A 23,126-nucleotide genomic window follows, 5' to 3' on the forward strand; every position below is an offset into this window, starting at 1 on the left:
TTTAGAATTTTCCAACTGAATTTTCCTTATCACCATTGGCAGAACCCTTGGGCATAACTGACAATTATTCAGACCAAGAGTGATATTCAGAAGCTGATTCCAACCGGAAATCTTAGGGATGCCGGTATTTCTAACTGCACAAGACACATTTTTTTATCATTTTACTAATTAAATAAATACTTACATTCATAAAAATTGTATTGAATCTATACGATCGAGATCAATATTCACTGATTTCTTAAATAATTTTTGAGGTATTATCACTGTATTATAGAATGAACCACCAATGGTGAGACTGTGAAAAATGTGTAACAAAAAATAATAAACCAGTATCAAGTGACTGAACATAAAAAATAACCTAGGGCTAAATTAAGTACAATGTTATTCTTTAATAAAGATTTTTTCCTCGTTGAAAAGTTTGCTTTAAATTTACAGTAACACAGTAAAGGAACTTCCAGAGAAGAAAATACCTATCTATCTGAATGTACTTTATTTTTTATTTTAGAATATTTATATAATTTAAAAAAGTTCACTCTATACAAGGGAATTCCCTATGGTATCCTATATGTATTCATCAATTTGTCATACTTAAAAACATACATAAAATGAGCTGCAATTAAAAAAAGTGATTTTAATTTATGTCTGAGAAAAAAAAAACAAATTTATGAATTTAATAATGTAAAATTAATATTTTAATAAAAACAATTTATACCGACATATTAAATTATGTTTTGCATTATATAGTAGGTACTTATTAATAGTAATAGATTCATAATTTGAACCTGAACCCAATATTCCGTTCGAATTATTTAAAACATTAAGTTTAGTTTAATTTTCGTATGGTTTGGTTTGTATTTTGCTTTCAAACAGTAGTAATATCGTAATCTAATTTAAACTACTACATCTTTAGGTAGATAGGTAACTTTAAAATTATTTTATACTTAATTTAGTTTAGTTGTAGTTTTTAGTACCTAAATGAACTCACGGTAAAATTTGAATTGTATTTACATTCTAAATTTCGTTAACTCTACGTTCTAATAATATATCTCTATGTACAATTTCTCGCTACACATAACAGAAGCTATAGCAAATTTTATTCTTATGTAATGCAAACATAGGATTAAACTAACTTCGCAAATCGAAGGTGCTAACACGTCCTAAGGGGAAATTGAGGAAAGCCTTTGAATTATGCACTGCCATGTCAAAGGGAAACCCACCTAAGGGCACTAATAGAGCCAATCTATTTCCCTTTCCTACGTATTTATAACTGATTCGAATAGTAAGCGAATCAGCACTGGGAAAGGTCTCATCAAATATTTATTTCGTACTGTATGATATTATGCTAGGTTTCAGTTTTAAAAATATAATATGTAAGGTGTAGTTGTAACTTTCTGCTAAAGTTGGATATCTTTTATGTGGAAAAACATACAGTAATCTTTGAAATAACGGCTTAGAAATAAAATTATTTTACGTATTTATATAATATTTTTTTATTTATTATAAATTCGTTCGTTTATAAACATCATTGTTGCGGATATTTTTAGGTGGCGTGAAGATTTAATTGCCTTTGTGTGTTTCAATTGTTCGCTTTTTATATTCTATTTTTCGAAAATAAGAACAATAATTGTATATTATCTCATCTCATACGTACTCATAGGTTTAGACGCGAATTTTGATTACAGGTTTTAAACAATAGTTCAAACTAAAATAATATTCTAGGTAAGTAGGTAACGATACTATTACCAATCCCATAAAGCAAGTTGAATACTTTATCAAATACTTAGAATTCTGATGCTCACTCCACAAGTCTTTGTGCAATAAACGGCAAAGTGCATATAACTGATTAGGTTTAGTGCGCGAGCTCAAATATTTTCATCTGAATATTAACGCTTAACTCAAAACTTTGCGCTCAGTTATTCAGTTGAGAACGGGTGAGACACGACTAACTCAACAAGAATGTCTTCTGGGATCTAAGATGATTTGCTGGTTATATATTATAGATAGACAAGCTGCTAACAAACACGAGTTTGTACCGGCTTTATGAATGATATAACTTATTGTATTTTCCCCTCGTGTATTTGTAATAAGCACTCCGTGAAGGTTTCAGCAAATTGTCTTTATATATATTTAAAGAACAATGTCGGACGCCTTTGTGTGGGATGTTAAATAATTATCTAGAGAGTAAAATAATTGTTTTCAGGAAAACTCTTTTTAATAAGTTTTTGACAATACCGTGTACTGTCGCTCCGTGTAATTTTATACTTCCTCTTTATGATATTTTTATTACAGCATACATTTATTGTATCTTAAAAGCTAGCACCGCTCCACACCCTACAAAGGAACCTCTTTTAATATTATTTCACAAGCTGCCTCTTAAATTAAACGTTACAATGTCTGCGGTTTTATATCAAGACGTTGAAGATTAATTATCGTTCATATTTTTTATTTCTTATGCTTTAATTTGAAAATGCAAATTAAGGGTTAGGATATTAAATAATTTTAAAAGAAGACTTATGGAAGCGAACGTATTAAAATATTTATGAAATACTGTTTGACTGATAATTGTTTTGTTTTTTTTTTAATACTAAATTGAAATTAAACCTTCACAAATATGTTGAAGTGAATTCCTGATATTAAAAATTCAAAAGTACGTACATGAGGCTTTATTCTCAACATACAGGGGCTTTACGGCTATGAATTTTACAGAACTTCAGTCAATTTGGGTCAATTGTGTACTCTCAGAAACTCTAAACTATAACTTATACAAGGAATGTTGACATCAACCTCATGCCCGCGTGAAAAAGAAGTCTCTTGGCCACATTTTTAAGTGGAACGTATTTATGTACTTCACTTTAGAGGTGCTAGAGAAAAGCTACAGAGAAAAGACGAGGGATCGTGCCTTTTGTTTATACCTACCCTCCTTTTTTATTTAATTAATTAAATTAATTAAATTAATTAAATTTTGAAACGCTCATTGTAAAAAACAGATACGTTAAAATATGCATATAATCGATTAAAAAATTATTACATTTTAAGTATATACATATTCTTTAAAAAATATGACATTAGGGTGATATAAAAATATTTAACTTTTTCCTGCAATTCAAATTTACTCACATTTGCATAGTCATAGAACATCTAACTTCTATTCATTTACATACATAATACGTAGGAATGTTTCAAATCAACACTGACATCAACCTCATGCCCGCGTGAAAAAGAAGTCTCTTGGCCACATTTTTAAGTGGAACGTATTTATGTACTTCACTTTAGAGGTGCTAGAGAAAAGCTACAGAGAAAAGACGAGGGATCGTGCCTTTTGTTTATACCTACCCTCCTTTTGTTGTAAATAATTGCTTAAATTTGACCACTTTGCAATAACATTGGCAATGTAGAGCGAAATAAACCAGTTCACTACGAGACTCAAGTAACTGGGGTTCGACCCTTATAAGTATTTCATAATAGGAGCTTTTGTTTATTTTGAGACAAAATATAATTACGTACTTACTATTATGTAAGGAATGCATTGAGGATAGAAACCTTATTACTATTTAGTACTAACTTGTGGTTATTAAAACATGAAAACCTGCCTCGTTTTCAGGAGTTATTTTTTTAATCTCTGAAAAAGAAATAATAATGATTCATTAAATTTACAATTGTTGAACATGTGACACGAGAAATATCATTATCAAAGAACTATTTAGTATAACATTGATTTATTAAAAACAATACTTAATATTGTTCAACATATCCTAAGGTGCATAGCTAAAATGAATAAGATTTAAATTTATACAACATATACCTCAGGTGTCCGTTAAAATAAAATAACACATATTGGACTACGAATTAAAACACGACGAACGTTGAAAAACCTGTCGAAACAATAAAGCTTTCACTCGGGATAGTTGAATAGAAATGACCCAAAAATAATAATTCAGCCCGCTTCTAAAATAAAGATAGAAACACGAATTAACAAATAAAATATAGGACTTACAGTCCGATTGCAACTCAGGTGTCTGTAACAACAAAATATCGCATATTGGGCGCCGAATTAAAACACGCCGTACATTGCACGAAACTCTACGAACAATAAAGTTTTCGATCGAAATACCCAAGTTGGATATAACTTGCGAATGCTAGTCCACTTCGTATTGCATGCACTCGATGGGCCACGTCCCGCGATGGTCACGTTATCCCGTAAGCCTGGATAACCAGAAAATCGATTTCTGTTGCGAACGCGGGATATCCATGTCGGAATTTAGTACTAAAGGTATTTTGGCTGTATTTTAAAACTTGTTCTTTTACAGTATCGAATTCGGTAGCGTTGAATGAGGTATTTTTCGATAGCTGAAACAGAATGTAATAATGAATTTTTGCGAATTAATTTTCATAAAGCGTTTATTCTTTCATATTACTTCTGCCGCAATAAATTAAATTTTGAAACGCTCATTGTAAAAAACAGATACGTTAAAATATGCATATAATCGATTAAAAAATTATTACATTTTAAGTATATACATATTCTTTAAAAAATATGACATTAGGGTGATATAAAAATATTTAACTTTTTCCTGCAATTCAAATTTACTCACATTTGCATAGTCATAGAACATCTAACTTCTATTCATTTACATACATAATACGTAGGAATGTTTCAAATCTCTAATCAGCAGTTAGTATCAAACAGAGCCGATCTCGTTAACAAAGTTCCGTACAATCAAACTAACGTCAGTGTAACTCATGAACAACCACTAAATTTGTACCTACCGTAGCACTAACACGGTTTGCGATACCAAATTTTGGGTTAATATCTGCTCAATAACACTTGCTCCATTAACTCCTGCGTCCGCAATAGACATCACCTCACGTCTTCGTCATACTATGAGAAAATTCGACTACACTTCGTATTCACTACGCATACATTGCTCCTTATATTGGAGCAAATACACGACGCTGCCCAAAGCGTCTTACATAAATAGAAATGTACTGCACCTGAGCTTAAATTACAATGGGATTGGTATCCATTAGATTTAGCTTTTAGTACCTCTAAAATAACGTGGTGTTCAAAATGCAACTTTCAGGTGATAGACACACGGTATACAATTAAATGCCTTTATATTTGGACAGGTGATGTCTTTAATTACGAAATGTTTGAAGTCCTAACTAGTGATAAGCCATAGTCAAATCTGATACAAAGCTATAAGGTTCTATTTGTAAAGTTAAGGAGACTCTGTGTGTAAGGGCGATTTATTCAATTTTATGTGTGTTCTAATTACCCACAGTTATGTTAATGGTAGGTATCCCAGCTTTCTATATGTGTGTCATTGTTATTCTCGTGATATATTACACGAGTTGGACAAAAAGCTAATGTTTTTGTACTTCGGTGACAATCACTGTATTTATTCCCAAATTTTATTATCCGCTTATTTTCCTAAAATGTGACGACACATTTTTCAAATACAAATAACTGTCTGTTTAAAATGATCATATAAAAATACAGAAAATTATTAATATTAGAACGATGTATGAAAAATGGTAGGTATTAGGTTATAATTATAGAAAACCATGTTTAATTGTATTTTAGGCAGGCAAAACCTTTCTAGAATACATGGTCCCTAATGCCTTCTCAGTTTAGGTCCACATATCCAAATATCAATTCCGAACGTAATAAGCCAAATTACGCTTAAAAACGTTTAACGTGACGTCATAAACGTGAATCAATGTCACATATCATAACCTATATTATATTACAGGCGTGTGTGAGTATACTCTAGAGATTGCTGTATTAATATAGATTTACGAATGGGTTAAAATACGATATAACATTATATTGTCCTGTCGATAGCCATGAAACTATAAACCCCTTTGTTTACGTTCTTCAGAACATATTTTATGGGCTATATTTTATGTCATAGGCGCGCTGGAGGTGAGCGATATATATTTTATAATGCTTTCAATGTATTTTTGTTTTATTTTAGATAATGTTACTTTATTGAGGATTTAATATGTTAGAATTGATTGTTTGTTCGGCTCATTTTTCAGTTTATAGCCAAACATACGTAAGCTTTGGATTATGGCCTAAAGGTACCCTCAGGAGGCCCGTGTCCCAGCAATGAGAACGTATATGGGCTCATGATGATGATGACGTAAGCTTAACCGAACTTAAAACTAGAACAATGCAATAGGAAAAGATATGAAATTGAAATTATCTAATGATATAACTCAATTTTTATTTCAATATCAAGGGTGCAAAAGAGCTTTTTTAAGTAGCGTCATTCGATTTTATTATAAAATAATTTTTCAAAGTTTGAATTATGTTACAGTACAGTCTCCAATCTTCCTAGCATTAACTCTTGTAGCCATAATTTCTAACTACCTTCAACTAATTGAGTATCGAATGACACGTTCCCGTAACAAAGCCCAAGTTAGCTAACCTCTTTAAGCACTCCAGTGTTAAGTGTCATCCAGTCGTTATAACTTGTAGTGTTTAATTCGCCTTTACTGTCATTAAATGTTACAATTTACTGCCAAATTACTATGTTTATGTACTCTAGAAACGTTTAAAGAGCAGTAGAAATTATTGTTGAAATTGTACAATACTTAGTATTTAAAATATGTACCAATCTACAATACGATGACGATGAGTCGCAGAGTTTTTTTTTTAATGAAACACCACTTCCCTTGTTCTAAATATTAATATGTACTTTCTAAGCCTTGCAATTTTGGTTTATTATTTTTAGTATTAATCATGTAACTTTATATATGACTTTTTTAAACAATGATTAATTTAGCTATAAATATTATAGTGCCCCAATTTTAATCATAATCACACAATCAATAACGCAAAAAGCTGCTGACGATTTTTAGGATTCAGTTCACAATATCATCATCATAATCAGCCTGTATTGTTCATACTTGTGACACAGGCCTCCTGAAAGGGGTTTTAACCACAACGCACCATGCTGCCCTAGAGCGGGTTAAAAGATTATTACGCTTATGATAGACTAATATAAATTTAAAATTCCAATGAACAAATAGTCTTTTGTTATTTTAATTATTTTAAAACAACAAATATGCAATTCAATAAAATTACTGATGAAAGAATATTATGCCAAATATCATACCATGTTAATTGGTTCAATACGTCCATATACAAAATAGCGGGTTTAACCTAAATAATGTGGTATAATTACAAATTGTTTATATTAGCTGTCAATTTACAATGATTAAAACTGTAACTAAAATATCAAAACAACGAACTATTAAGCAATAATAATATTATCCAATAAATTATTGGTTAATTAATGTAAATTATATGGAGCCGGCCTGTCACGATATATCAAAAACAATTTTATAGGGTTCCGTAATTTTAATATGAAAGAGCAGGCATAATGAATATGTGCACACTGACGATTTATGTAATTATGTAGCATTAATGTAGTAGTTATATTTTCAGACTTTTTTTATTCGTTAAATTTTTACCTTACTTTTTTTAACCTACTTCAAAAAAAGGAGGAGGTTATCAATTCGGCCGGTATTTTTTTTTTCTATTTCATTTCAAACAACTTTCTAAAAATAAAATATTCATCTTCCCGGACATACCCTGAAGGCGGCATGAATTCGTTAATTTTACTTTAAAAAATCATGAACTTAACTACTACTTAATATAAGTTAATTAAGTATAATATTAACTTAGTACAAGAAAAATAGATCATAAGAATAATATAATCATTAAGATCGATTTTCATCGCAATGCTAAAGGAACCCTGTAAACTAGTTTAACTTGTGCAATACAACAGCAGTTCAATGAACTGTCCTCTATTGGTCACTACCGAATTAACATACTGGATAATTTTCACTGCGATCAAACCCATTGACGTTAGATGAAATGAAGCGGATCGTACATCGCATTTAGTTTATTGAATAGCGATAAAGCACGGGTGGATTGCATTTGTATGCTCTAATAATTAATTGTATCAGTACTTGCAAATTAGTTGCAAATATTGAAATATAGTCACACTATTAGGAACTGTCTTTACTTTTTAACTTTAAAAAGTGTGTTGACCAGCAAAATTCATGTACATCATAAAACGTGAGTTATTAATGGTATAATTAGGTATTGCATAATTTGAATGTTTACATACTTTATGAAGAGAAAAGATACATTCTGACATAGAGGTACTTACAAAAGTCATTTCTGTTACTGTTGGGCCTATTTTGATGTGGTTATTCTTCGAAACGTCACAGGTATTTTACCCAATAATCTTAAAAGTTTTAAATAAAGAGCGTTCAACGTGTATTTAGTAAGGTAAGTACCCAATTTGTAGCGCAAAACTCCTGGTACGAAATGAACACTTCCTAGACTTGATAGAGTCAGCACTAGACAGGTACAAAGGCGTCTTATTGAAACTGGATAAATGGTTATTATCTAATATCTAGTTTCGATGGTCGAAAGAATATTAAAATGTAGATGAGACCTTTTGTTTAAACTAAATTTATATTTCACTTGTCGAGTAGTTTGCTTCTATCTTGTTTCTCCTACTGCTTTTGTTCTTTGGTACACGAAAATGTATCAAACGCTTTCAATTTTTTAGAATCACAATATATGAAACTCAAACAAAATGTGTTTCCATTAATCTTAAATAATAATAAATTGTAGTAGTAGTAGTACTAATAAGATGTTCAGACGCAGATTTTACAACAAAAGACAAATGAGAAGTTTAATGGTAACTCGCCTTCAAACAGAATAAATATTGACTAAGTATTTGTTATATTATAAAACCCGGAGTAATAAAAAACGGATAAACGACACATAAGCGTGAGGATTTATACATATATCTATCTAAATTATAATTGCTTTAATAAATGTCAAGATAATTAATCACACGTACGTACGAAAAATTAATAACATTTGAATAACGAATTGGTAAGTAAAACTCTGAACGTCCTCCACGATAGCATCAAATTATTCGACCCTCTTGAAAGCATAATGCCCATATCGCGTTAAAACCGAAATGTATGTATTATACCAAAAAGCAATTTCAGGCAGCGATCATAATAAGCTATTTAAGTTGATTTGGCTTCCGATGAATGTATAATTTAGTTATTAGTTGCGTTATTCCCCGCGTACAACTACAAATTTGAATTTTGATATCCACACGTTATTTATTTCGTATATTTAACATAGAGATTATTTGAACCAAATCTGGAATATGCGACGTTAGATAACGTTTTAATTAAATATTAATGCGATCATAATAAAGCGAAGGATAAACATAATTAAAAATGTCAGCTACAGCGTTCCCAATTTCTACGGAATAAACATGAATATTTAATTATACTGCAATATTAAAATAATCATTTCCATAATAATCGATAATTTCGAATGGATTAGGTGAATTTGTAGTAATGTTATTTAGTGCTGTCAATAAGGTAATATAATATAATAATAAATAAAATTCTTTCTTTTCGCCTTCACAATGTTTTGCTAAGGATATTTCAAATCTATTGACTAAGAAGAATTTTCGTTATTAGTATCTGTAATAGGTCTGTGAACTAGAACATGAATCGTTCCGTCACTCGAACATACTTTAAAGATCGATCAGAGAATATTAAAAAGTAATAAAAAACATTTTAACTCAAATCATACTTTACATGGAGATCAATGTGTCTGAGATTCTGAGTTAAAACAATAAATGTCACAAGTAATTTAATAAATGTTTGTAAGTTGATATTGTTTCTTAACGACTTAGACATGTTTCTTCTTTCATTTTCCTCGTATATTACTTTAAAGTCTTTGAATGTCATTAATTAAATGAATTCCAATAATTTAAATGTACAGATTACGTTTAAATTATAAAAATACTCGGTATAAATTAAGCTTTAAACAAACACCAAGGATAACATTATTACTATAAAATATATTTTGCAAAGGAATATGACATAGGTTTTTTTTTTTTCATTATTTTTATATTGACCTCAAGCAAATAAATTAGTTTATAAGTTGATTTTATTAAGGCTTCAAGACTCGAGTTGGAAACCTAATAAAAACTTACTATTGCACTTTACCAACTATCCTTGTCGTTTGCATAAATATCTTATTTCTGGTGTACTGCGACGCTAATGGAAAGAGTGGCATCTATAGAAGCGCGTGTAACTCGGCGTTGTAATATAGTTCATTTATATATTTTTTTTTCGTAAACCCTTAAGATACTCTATAGGAGAAAAGCTTTTTCTCTATTATTATCTAGATTCTTCAGTCTCAACATCATTTTGCGATTAAAAAATTAAAAAAATACAATTTTTCAACAGAAGTTTCTTTCATTTTTTTATGGTGGAAAGTTAAAAAAATAACTATTTGCAGTCAAGAATTTGAAAGTCAGCTCTGAGTAAGACTCCATTATCTACAGTATTTAGAACTAATATTTTGATACGAAGATAATTTCGAAGTACAACAAATTTTATTAACTTGCTAAGATCTTGTAATTAAATTTTAACTCAGCAAACCTGCTGAATTACTAAAAACATCTTATCAAAGCTGCCAGTGCAAAGAGATTCAACTGCATTTTTAATCAATCCGTCTCATTGACAACATTTAATCAGATCGTCTTATTGTGTTACGGAATATTCCAGTAGATTTGAGAAAATCTCGGGAATTATGCAAAGTCCCCACAGAAGTCGTTACCAGCGAGTTCAAAGGGAATCGTCTCTACCAATAAATCTTACGTACTTCTGAGGTTTTCCATTGGTATCGAAATATTGTATAATACGCCCTATTTTATTACATTGAATGTGGGACGAAGTATAAAGAAATCGTGAAGTCGAGACGATTTATTGAATAGCGCGCAATGGTATTGTTATGGAGGAACTTTATATCGGTATTAACTAGGATATATTCTGGCGGAAAAACATTTAAATGTATCATTTTAAAATGGCACGTGATTATATTGAACTTTAAAATTATTACAGATCCGGGATAGTATTTTATGTTGGTTTCTTTTCTCATGCAGTTTTTATATTTAGTAATTTTCAGTTTGCTTTCTAACTATAACATCAATAAATATAAAGAGTTCTAACTTAAATATAGTATTTTAACATACAAGTTGGGTTACCTGGAAGAGATGGCTCTGTAGCCATAAGGTCGCCTATTGTGAAATTTATGTGTATTCCATTTTATGTAATGTCTGTAATTTGTTGTACAATAAAATTTTCATTCATTCATTCATTCACAATTCCTTCTTTAAAGCACCTACTTTAAACAGAACAGAAATCCAGCAAAATCTGTGGTGAATTATTCAAAACGAGTGCCAAATTTATTTACTCTTGCGTCCACGAAATGGATAACAACGAGACGCCATTAGCAAATTATCTATTTATTAAATCTGTCACTAATCCAGCGGTCAGCACTTTGATACGGCGATAATGGCGCGAAACCCCAAATGAATCCTCTTTAAGCCTATAATGTTTTCATTAAGGTACTTTACGAAAATGGAGGATGATATTCTTTAATAATTACTTCCAACCTTTGATAATTATTACTTGTGATGTAGACTCTACTTATGTGTACTTTGCTTATCTTATAACGAATACTGACGACCTAATGACCTCTTAAGTCTTATTATAAAAAATTGTTTTATTGGAACATCGTAAAATTTAAGTATACATTAATACAAGGGTTTTCCAAACTAATTAACCTTAGCAAGTAAGGAGGGATGTGTTATTGCAATTGCATTTGTATACGCAAAACAAGAATTTGAATGTTTGAAAAGCTTTGCTTTGATTTATTTCATGGAATCTATAATGTATGCTCTTGTAGTATAAAATGGAACAATTCTATATTTTCTAGCTAAAAGATTCAGGTTAATGTTATGGTGTGTTGTTTTATGTTTAAGGGTCTAATTAATTAATACGTCCCGATGGTCCTGGTATGAAAATAGAAGCCGTAGATTTATGGGGTCTGTTATAAGAAAGTTAAGAACTTTTTGCGGCGAATATTTGAAATATCTCAGGGCTTTTCTGTACAGTGTGAAATATAAAAATCCTAAAAAGTTAAAATTATACTAATAAATCATTAAATTAATAAATTATTGGATAAAAAAATTATTTTTATTTATATTCAAAAACATTCAAGTTGTGCGATATTTAAACGGTATATGGTAAACAAACTTTTATTAAATTCAAAACCAAAAAAGTATAAAGTTTTCGAGTCAAAGTCTAACTCGATAAATTTAGAACGTGCATAATCGTATTATTCAAGTTGCATGAACGTAACGTAGCCCGTAGCATTACCGCGTCGTAGCAACAGTTGCTCTCTACGCCCGCTACGCTGCACCCGCTTTCGGTGCTACGAAGTAATACGAAACAAAGACTTTACTTATACAAGCGCAATGATATTCAATTGAATGATTTATTATGTTAAGTTAAAAGTTAACTGTTTATAAAGTATAATATTATCATTAACTACAAAGTTATGTAAAGTTATATTTTTGAAGTGTAAAATGCAGCTACGAATAATTGTGTGCTATTTACTCCTAATTTATCTTGAAGGTAAAAAAAATGCAAAAGTTATTAAATTTATTATTCGTGTGTACGTATTTTATAATTCGACACAGTTAACAGTATTTTTATATAGTTTTAGTATGTATTGTTTAAAATAAAATAATAATGGAACAGTTGAATTTATCAAGTCGTGCATTTAATTTATTATTTATTTAGTGGAAAATTTATTCTCAAAGAAGTCAATTTTTTTTATTTTATTGCAACAATGCTGTAAAGCCTCTAACAATTTAGAACCTTTTATTTAAAATCATGTTCTATTTTAACGTTTAATTAACGTACCGTGGTAGTTAAATTCAAAATGGATTTTGCACAATATCCGTGAAATAGAACCTGACTAATTAACAAATTTAGACGCTCTTTTATTTGCATAATAATTTTCTAAACCCAACCAGAATATAAAGTTAAGCTTTTATTTTAGCGTCCATTTGTCTGCAAATCGTCGGTGTGTCCATACCAAATTTAAAGCAACGAGGGGAGTCAGTTACTATGACTTGTGATTATGACCTCGAGGGCGGTAAACTGTATTCTGTGAAATGGTACAAGGATAATGAAGAATTCTACAGATACATGCCCCGGCTGAAGCCGCCACAACACTCGCATAGAGTTGAAGGCGTTAAAGTTGACGTGAGTTTTTAACTGCATTTTAAATATAAGTAATATATTTTATTGTAACTGGTAAAACTATATTATGACGATTCAAATGTGCTTCTAGAAGACGTCTAATTTAATAAATAATATATTTAAGTTTGAGTTTATTTAAATTATATTCTGTTCTGTTATTTATATTGCGGTTAAATATAAATATATTTGAATTAAATATAAAATATGTCAACTGTACAAATGGAAACATGACGCAGAAATTTTAATTCACGGCATAAAATTACAGACAAAACTTTGTTTGAATTCTTGCATTTCTAAACCCTCGTGTCTATGAAAATGAAAAAGCATTAAACCTGATTGTAAGTATACTGAATTATATCTGCGGCATTGAAGCGGTGAGTCTATTCATACGATGGATAAAATATTCATACACAAAACTTGTTTACAATATTGTATGCACCGTGTTTGATCTAGAGATAAGACTGGAATTCCTCCCGACTGCTAAAAATAAATTCTTTTACATGTTCGAAGCTCACATTTTTATGCAACAACACAAATAGATTTGCATAGTAATGTCATTCACGTTAATCCATAAACCCGATTTCGAATATTTTAAGGTGAGAAGAGAGAGTAGACAGGATTTTGTAAAATCATAAAATTTAAATTGGAAGGGATCACTAGCTTTTCACTTCATATGATGACTTAGTCTTAATATGCCTGCAGCTATGCTCCTGGTACTAACATAACCTATTTCATGATAAACATCGCCATATAAAAAGTGTACGTATAAAAAATATAAGTAAACATATTAAATAAAAATGTTTTAATTACTAGTGACAGTTACTTTGTTTCACTCAAACTGTAACACAACTAAATCATTGATGAATTAAATATTAATTCTTCTTTATAGCACGTGGACAGAAGTAATAAACAAGAATAAATTTTATAAAACATAACCAGCGAATTGCAGAAACTCGAAACACTTAAAAGAAAACTTATTATAAGTAGGTACCTAGAATATGACTTTTACATAAGAAAGCTAGCTCGGCTAATGCCACAGTTTTCAGTTAATTTTATAATACGAGAGAAAATAAAATGGAATTTATTACAAAGTTCAAAAAACTTTTACTTTGAAACTTACTATAAGAAAATGTACATATACTATTAAAATCTTATATTATGTATTACGATGTCACAGATTGCACAAATATAGATGCAAATTACCTTCTTATCAAACCCAAAAACATAGTAGTTTTTGCAAGATACTTAGACAAACTAAAAAACAATATTTTAAACATATTTCTTAAACACAAACTCGCAATATTTCTATAAATTAAATTTAACTTTATTTAGCACATTCCAGCACAAAATAATACGTAACCAGACTAAACTTGCGCCATAATGATCCCCATAAGTGACCTATCTCTTTATTTAAATAGAAGCGAGAGTAACGTCCATTAATGTATTCATTTAGATGGAGAGGTCAAGCGCTCGCCGCGTTCACCTGCGGGATTTAACATTAAAATCTCGAGGTCTTTACCGCTGCGAGGTGTCTGAAGAGGCACCATCTTTTCATTCAGCACAATCAGAGGCTTTCATGGAAGTTTATTGTAAGTAACACTTAAGCATTTGTATATAGAAGCTTACAGTTTAGTTCTAAGGAATTTAAATGAAATACTCGTGTATTGTGTGAAAGAGGTTTTTTTAATTATGTTCTAGTTAAGTACTTTTGCTTTGGTTTAAACGTTTACAGTTTATTCTATAAATTATTATTGGTAATGAAAATTTTGCAAGCGATTCCGTAAATAAATACGTAAATATTGATACAATTTGTTAAACTACAAATAAAGTTTTCAAAATTGAAAAGATACCTATAAGTACCGAACACCTACGCACCTATACCCTTATAAGTAATTTTATTTTTATTTCGGTAACTTTGGAGCGAAAGATCACAATAAAATATTATGAAAATATGGAAAATTAAAGATCTTTATTGTATCTTTTAAACGATTTTATCTTTGTCCTTTGAGTTTAGGTACTTTGATTATACACTCATTTCCATTTACATATCTATAAATAACTTTTCAAATGTCGATCGATGTATCATTTATTGTAGATATTGAGCACATTAATATAAATCTTAGTCCGGGAAATTCAGGTCTCGAATCAACTATTTCATTGTATAGGTATATAAAACTAAAGTTTATTGTGATAAAATGTATAAATATTGAATAGAACTAATAATTAATTGGACAACTTACTTAAGTACCTATACCTATGAGTTTTATAGATTTATAATATTTTTTGAATAATCACTATATGTAGGTACCTGTGTTTAACTTATAAAATAAACAATTATCTATATGCTTTGTTAATTTTCAGATATTTCCCGTGAAAATCCTCGTATAGTTGGATACGACCGACTTTACCAAATACATGAACCACTGGAAGTCAATTGTTCTTCAGCAAAGGCGTTCCCACCACCGCTGTTGGAATGGCATGTGGATGGACAACTGGTACGATAAAACCATACTAATTTTACAAAGAAAAGCAAGATTTTTTTACGATTTATCTCAAAAACTACTCTATCTATTGTACAAATTCATTCACTATTAGAAAGCTACACTTTTACAACAGCGAAGCCTTGCGAAGCCGGTTCAAAGTAAAGACAAGGATCCTGTATCTGAATTAATACAACCGTTAGGAACATAATATTATGTTTAGTTGTTTGTAGTTAGATAGATAGGTACTCAATTTGTTATTTTTGCAGCATTTTGACACTCGCGCGCCTTCAAAACCTCTGAATACCTACTACCTTTAGGATATACCATTGACCTCTTAGAACATTAAAAATTGGCCTAGATTATAAAATTTTACGATAAACAATATTATGTTGGCAAGTACCTAAATGAAATAATAAGACTCTGAATGAATGAATTACAGAATAAACTCTATCCAAATTGTAACTCATGTACCAATTGACCAAAATATTTATACCGTTCGCGTTATTATGAAAATTTTCCAGTGTCTGTATTGTTGTATTATTAATTTTGTCTCTAAATTCAATTTTGAAATGATGGAGTTGGAATGGATATATGGAACTCATATTGCGGGAATTCTACGAGCACACTCTTAAATCACATACCTACTTAAATCATAGTATATAATTAAAAATTCTTGTAACGCTTTGCAAACTTTATCAATATACCAATAGGTGGAATTTCCGAAAATAGATATGACATGACACAGCGCAATCTTTAATCGTGCATATTATTGTTTATTTGTTACACAATAAATATTCTATCAAATATAAAACTACAAAATTACCTATCCAATGTATTTGTCCGATAAACTATTCTGAACTTTATTTCGTACAAAATGCATTTCGATGAATGCAGTAAACGAAAACAAAAGGTTATTCACATTCAACTTTTCAGTCGCTCAAAAAAAAATTCTGAGGAGCTGCAAATTTTCAGCTTTCACAAGTACTTGAAATAAATCAAAAGCTAGAAGTTTGAAAATTATAAAATTTAACACACGCATTTATCTCATATTAATGTTATCTTAATATAGGTAAGTTACCTAATTATGCCCACAGCATTTAAACCCATATTATAAAATCATAATATGTGCCACAAACAAACCAAACCGTAGTACATTATTTTCATAATTAATATGTTTTATATCTTTATAGGTAACAGAACCATCATGGTTGATAGAGTACGAGCCAGCAGCCACGTCCCAGGGCTTTTTTATATCGACTTTGGGTTTGCGAGCGCCTGCCAAACCACATTTACGACTGAAATGCGTTGCTATCTTGGCAAATCATAAAAGGGAACGCACCATTTTCATCCGTAAGATTATTTTAACTAGCTATCACACTTTTAGGTGGTATTTTATTGCTAAGTTAAAGATTTCTCAATTTTATTGAGTAGATCAAATCGAAAAAGGTTTTGGAAATCTTAGTATTATTCCTTTGCCAGATATTGGTAATATTTTATATCAATTGGTCATCATATTAATTTAATATGGAACAATTACGATTTATTTATGGCAAAGGAGAGTAAAATAAGCAAAATAGAAACAAAACATTGCAAAATTAATATTGCCACTCGCTATTGTTGAAATGTTAGATATATGGAAGAATATATTATTAAATACCTATATAAATATTTATATTGTTTTTTACAGAGACCAATTCATCGCCTGGACAACTAGAAGCTAGCTTAGATTTAATAATTATTTTCATCGCCAGCAATATTATATATCAGAAGATATCTTGATGCATTAATTAAAATTATTAGTAAAAATTAAATTTAAATTAATTTTATAGTAAACCGTAGTCTTGTAGGTACCCGTGTCTTACCCACAAGGGCCTCTCGCGGACGCCTGCCAATAAGGTTCGCCTCACCTCCCGCGCCCCTCTGTAACGGTCGGCGCGTCTCACGCACGTGCAGCAGGGACGCTTGCCCATAAGGTTCACCTCACCTCCCGCGCCCCTCTGTAACGGCCGGCGCGTCTCCCGCACGTGCAGCCGTTAGGGAGTCGAGGATAAACCGCGAACGCGAAGCTACGCCTAACTTTAACGTTTCCCGCGCAAACCCTAATTTGATCTTGTGTGCATTCGCATAATATAGTGTATTGTGACCTTGTGTGGAAAGGCGACCACTGATCCACAACCTTTGTATAAGTATTTTATTAGTAAAGAACTGATATCCACCCCTGAGTTATCATTTCTGCCTGCTGGCAGTGGCGTACCCCATACCTGAGACGACCTATGTCTATATCTGGCGTCCCAACAGTGGGTGGATTAGTGGTTAAACGATTCGTGTTGTGTGGTTGAATTCGTACGAACTATCCGTTATTTCAGTTAATAATAATGACGCGTACCAGACAACAACAACAGGAGTACCAGCATGGCGGCGAGGGGGATGATGCAACACGCATTCCCCAACCCCCCCCCGCCCCTCACTGCGCTGACGCAACATACTCGCAAGAGAGTGTGTCCATGCTCCTGGAAGGTCTTCAGAGAACACAAACAAAGGCAATAAAAGAAATCCTGGATAGTGTTATGGGAAACCGCGCAATGACCTCGACTCCCGCGCCGACGGCCGAAAACGGTAATTTTGCGCGGTGTAAGGCGGTATTTAGCGGCGCACCGAACGAATCGATAGAAGGATTCATAGACGCAGTGGAAAGCTACAAAGAGTGCGCCAACGTGGCTGATACCAACGCAATTAAAGGGATGTCAATGTTGTTGACGTATGATGCGGCCACCTGGTGGCAGGGCATTAAGAGTCAAATATCTACGTGGGACGAGGTCGTATTTAACTTAAGAAGCGCTTACGGCGACCGACGGCCGCCCCACAGAATATACCGCGACTTGTTCGAAAACGAACAAGGGAAAGAAAATACAGACGTGTTCGTGGCGAAAGCTCGCGCCTTGTTGGCAAGGTTGCCACCGAGTGACTTAACGGAAAAAGTGAAACTAGATATGATATACGGCCTGTTAAACATTCGTATAAGAAAACGACTCCGCAGAGAGGAGTTTACGACATTCGCCGAATTACTTAAACACGCGAGAAATATTGAAGACTCCATGGGAGAAGAGGTACGACGAGCATCAACAGCGAGGCCATCGCCGTCCGCCGGCGCGAGTACTTTCCGCGCCGCTCCGGCCCCCTCCGCTGGCGGCGAAGCGCGGGAACGAGGCACGCCCGCGATGCGCGCGCGGCCTGCGGCCTCTGTTTCGCCGCCGCCGCACCGCGCCGCCGCAGCCCTGCACGCGCCCGCGCCGCCGCAGCCGCAAGCGCGCGGAGCGCCTGGTGTGAACGCGACACCTCGGGCTCCTCCGACGACCTCGGCCTCCGGCTCGGGTCATGCACGTCCCTACTGTACCTACTGCAAGCGCTACGGTCACCGACGTGAACAGTGTCGTAAGTTAGAGGACAGAGGTGAGTCTTACAATCATAATAATAACGCGAGTGAAAGTGCCGTAAATTACGTAAATAAATCGGAAAAGTTCTATAGTCTCGAATTACCAGTGCGCGATCGTGATTTTCAAAATCGTTCGTTTGGTACATTGAACAATGACTATTATAATCGTGAAATGCTAACCGGTATTCCTTATGAAAATAAGTGCTGTCATTCGAACATTTTGTTCAGGAACGATACATACAACAATCATAATCACGACTCACATCTGAAATGTAACTCATTTTTTGTTCACGATTGCAATAACGTTAAGGCTAAGCGTACATGTAACGGTACAATTAAAAAGTGTATTAAGTCGGATTTTGAATGTAATTGTATAAAAATTTCTAACTATAAAACCTGTAATAAGTCAGATTTTTCGCAAAAATCAACAGATGTAAAAAACAATAACTTTACTGATGATGTGAATTTAATATATTGTTATGATGATAATTATGTGCGTGTTAAGGACGATGACGACTTGTTGGCATGTAGCGTCGGCGATAGGCCCGTCAAACGTCGCGACTTACGTCCCATTTTCAAAATCGAGATTTTGGGAGTAAATGGTACAGCTTTAATTGATACTGCCGCGAAACACTGTATTGCCGGTTACACACTATATGCTCTCCTTCTACGCAAAGGCCACCCGCTCACGCCCTCGACGAGGCAAATTAAACTCGCCGATGGCCACGCACGTGAAATGAACGTTCTCACTACCACGTTGCAGGTGCGGTTGGAACACGTTATCATCACAATACCATTTCTCATTTTCCCCGAGTCCGGCGACAACGAGACATTACTCGGTATAGATTTCCTTAGGGCTATGGGTGTCGTTATTAATTTCTCCAAGGAATTATGGTATTTTGACAACGATCATCACGTTAAACATACGCTATTTTTTGAACCAACTTCGCGTGGCACTACTTGTGCCTCTACAGATGTTCTCCGGGATGACGAGGGTACTCAGCTGGAGTCGGCAGAACGAGACGAACTCGCTCAGATCCTCGTTAAGCACGCGCACATTTTCCGTCTAGGGGGAGCTCCTACGCCTTTCGCGGAGCACCGTATAGATACAGGTGAACACCCACCGATAGCAGTGCCCCCATACCGTTTGAATCCCGCGAAGAAAGAGGTGATGAAAAAAGAAATTGAGAAAATGCTGCAGGAAGATATAATTGAAGAGTGCGAGTCCGCATGGTGCGCTCCAGCGTTGATGATACCTAAGGCTCGTGGTGGCGTCAGGTTCTGTGTAGATTACAGGCGCCTGAACGCTGTTACCAAATCAGACACGTACCCTATGCCACTAATTGATGAGCTCCTGCAATCAACAAAAAGGAACTGCTTCATGAGCACGCTGGACCTCAGATCTGGTTACTGGCAAGTAAGCGTGCGGGTAGAAGACAGGGATAAGACAGCCTTCATATCTCCGCTCGGCATATATCGCTTTAAACGCATGCCTTTCGGCCTCAAGAACGCGCCGGCCACATTCCAACGGCTGATCGACCGCCTCCGCTCCTGCGCATCATTAAAGGATGTAGTCCTGTTAGCCTACTTGGATGACCTCCTGATAATCTCAAGTGGATTCCAACAGCACCTCAAAGACCTCGAGGCAGTTTTCGAGCGCTTGACTGAATATAACCTCCATGTAAATAGAGAGAAATGTGTTTTCGCAAGGGAGAGAGTGAAGTACCTTGGACACATAATCACACAGGAAGGCGTCTCCATCGACAATGATAAAGTTAGCGCTGTACTCGAAATGAAGGAGCCGGCCAATCTCAAGCATATGAGAACTTTCCTTCAAACGTGCTCGTGGTTTAGGAAATTCATTCCTAACTTTTCCCAAGTGGCTGAACCGTTAACGCGTTTGACACGAAAGAAACAACCATGGACTTGGGGTGAAGCTCAATTACAAGCTTTCAATGAGCTCAAGCGGTTGCTGACTTCAGCCCCAATTTTGATCCAAGCTGATTTTAGTCGGCCTTTTATATTACGAACGGATGCCAGTAATTACGCTTTAGGAGCTGTGTTACTTCAGGGGGAGTTAAAAGAGGAAAGACCAATTGAGTACGCGAGTCGACTCCTTACCTCAGCGGAACGAAACTACTCTACCACCGAGCGTGAAGCTCTGGCGGTGGTATGGGCAGTCGAACGTTTTAGATCATACCTCGATGGGCAACCCGTTATTATTGGAAGTGATCACCAACCACTCCGCTGGCTGCTGACCTTAAAATCACCAACCGGTCGGCTAGTGCGGTGGGCTCTCAAACTCCAGTCGTTTGATATACAATTCCAGTATACTCCAGGTAAAGCAAATGTTGTGGCCGACACACTAAGTAGGCCGATCTGCACAGGAGAAACCCGCGATCAATGCGGCATTTGCTCTGTAATAATAGACGTACCTGTGAAGAAACCGGATCTGTTGAGACAGGAACAGCTGGCAGATCCAGAACTGGAGAAGATTGTCAAGGAGCTCGAAGCCACCGATGAAGTCGCAGCCCAGCGATGGACAGAGCGGGGATATATGATGGATCAAGGAGTGCTGTACCGGTATAACCCCGACTCGGACAGTGAATCACCACAACTCGTAGTTCCAGCTGGTCAACAGCAAGACATCTTGAAGCAATGTCATGACTCTGCAGTAGCAGGGCATCCTGGTATTGACTATACTTACAGGAAAGTATCACAGCTGTACTTCTTCACAGGAATGCGCAGGATAATAGCCGACTACGTGAAAGCCTGCGTTCAATGCCAACGATACAAGGCCACCAATAACAAGCCTCCAGGCCTCCTCCAGACGCCCGTCATGAATCAACGTAACGAGGTGTTGGCCATAGATCTATTCGGCCCATTACCGGAAGGAGAGGAAGGGGAACGGTGGATATTGCTCGTTGAAGACACGGCCACAAGATGGGTAGAACTATACGCACTTAAGGATGCTACAGCTGAAGCCTGCGCACGTGTCCTCATCGAAGAATTCTTCATGCGGTTTGGGTTGCCTCGTCGGATCATATCCGACAACGGAGTTCAGTTCATTTCGGCAGTCATGCGTCAATGTATGTCAGTCTTGGGTGTGACACAGAACTTGGTGCCACTGTACCACCCAGAAGCCAACCCAGCAGAAAGGAAAAACTGCGATCTTAAGGCACAGTTAGCACGATTGGTTGAAGGAGACCATAGCACCTGGCCCAAGAACTTGCCAGTGATCAGATTTGCTCTGAATAGTGCCGTTTGCCGTACAACAGGAACAACACCGGCGTACCTGACATTCGGAAGAGAGCTGCGGTCACCTTCGGAAGCAACACATGACCAACGTGCCATACTTGACAAAGATAACTTTGTTCCCCAAATAACACCCTACTTACGACGATTCCTCAGCTCGTTGTCGGCGATCAGAGAACGAGTCGAGAAGCAGCAGGACAAGGCGAAAGAATACGCCGACCAGTCGCGTCGACAGGTAGAATACAATGTGGGTGATAAGGTGCTACTAAAATCACACCTCTTGAGCAAAGGTTCAAAGGCACTCACTGCAAAATTCATGCCGAGACGCGATGGTCCTTACATCATCACCAAGAAGATAAGCCCTACGACGTACAACATTGCGCGTATGGAGCTGCCTCACGAGATTATAGGGAAATACCATGTTCAAGATTTGACCCCGTTCATTAGTAACGATGATACTCCGCCGGAACCTGTTAACCCCGTCAAGAAACGCGGACGACCGAAGAAGGTAAAAGAGCAGCTAGTCCAGGAACGAGGGCGTACACCTGAACTAGAGGGGGAGTATATAGTAAACCGTAGTCTTGTAGGTACCCGTGTCTTACCCACAAGGGCCTCTCGCGGACGCCTGCCAATAAGGTTCGCCTCACCTCCCGCGCCCCTCTGTAACGGTCGGCGCGTCTCACGCACGTGCAGCAGGGACGCTTGCCCATAAGGTTCACCTCACCTCCCGCGCCCCTCTGTAACGGCCGGCGCGTCTCCCGCACGTGCAGCCGTTA

The 23,126-nt window shown here is 34.9% G+C and overlaps 2 protein-coding genes across 2 annotated transcripts in view; one reads left to right on the top strand and one right to left on the bottom strand.

The window, feature by feature from the left end:
- Vps4 (vacuolar protein sorting 4) overlaps nucleotides 1–23,126 on the bottom strand; it is a 326,101-nt gene that overhangs the window by 297,336 nt on the left and 5,639 nt on the right. The window lies entirely within an intron of this gene.
- On the top strand, nucleotides 12,461–17,489 carry LOC149488524 (uncharacterized). Its single transcript, XM_089695244.1, has 6 exons — nucleotides 12,461–12,546; nucleotides 12,977–13,182; nucleotides 14,633–14,768; nucleotides 15,541–15,674; nucleotides 16,853–17,012; nucleotides 17,350–17,489. Exons 1-6 carry the CDS (start codon nucleotides 12,498–12,500, stop codon nucleotides 17,439–17,441), a joined length of 777 nt encoding a protein of 258 aa, XP_089551370.1. The 5' UTR covers nucleotides 12,461–12,497; the 3' UTR covers nucleotides 17,442–17,489.

Source organism: Colias philodice, chromosome 5, assembly GCF_061535455.1.
Source record: "Colias philodice isolate Cphi_HAF_F1 chromosome 5, ilColPhil1 Martin Lab GWU primary, whole genome shotgun sequence".
Lineage (NCBI taxonomy): Eukaryota > Metazoa > Arthropoda > Insecta > Lepidoptera > Pieridae > Colias > Colias philodice.

Bases quoted from the DNA above. Each gene is read 5' to 3' on its own strand.
- LOC149488524 (XM_089695244.1), top strand. From the start codon at position 12,498: ATGCAGCTACGAATAATTGTGTGCTATTTACTCCTAATTTATCTTGAA. The intron at 12,547-12,976 runs GTAAAAAAAATG...CTTTTATTTTAG, and splicing joins ACTCCTAATTTATCTTGAAG to CGTCCATTTGTCTGCAAATC. The intron at 13,183-14,632 runs GTGAGTTTTTAA...GTATTCATTTAG, and splicing joins TTGAAGGCGTTAAAGTTGAC to ATGGAGAGGTCAAGCGCTCG.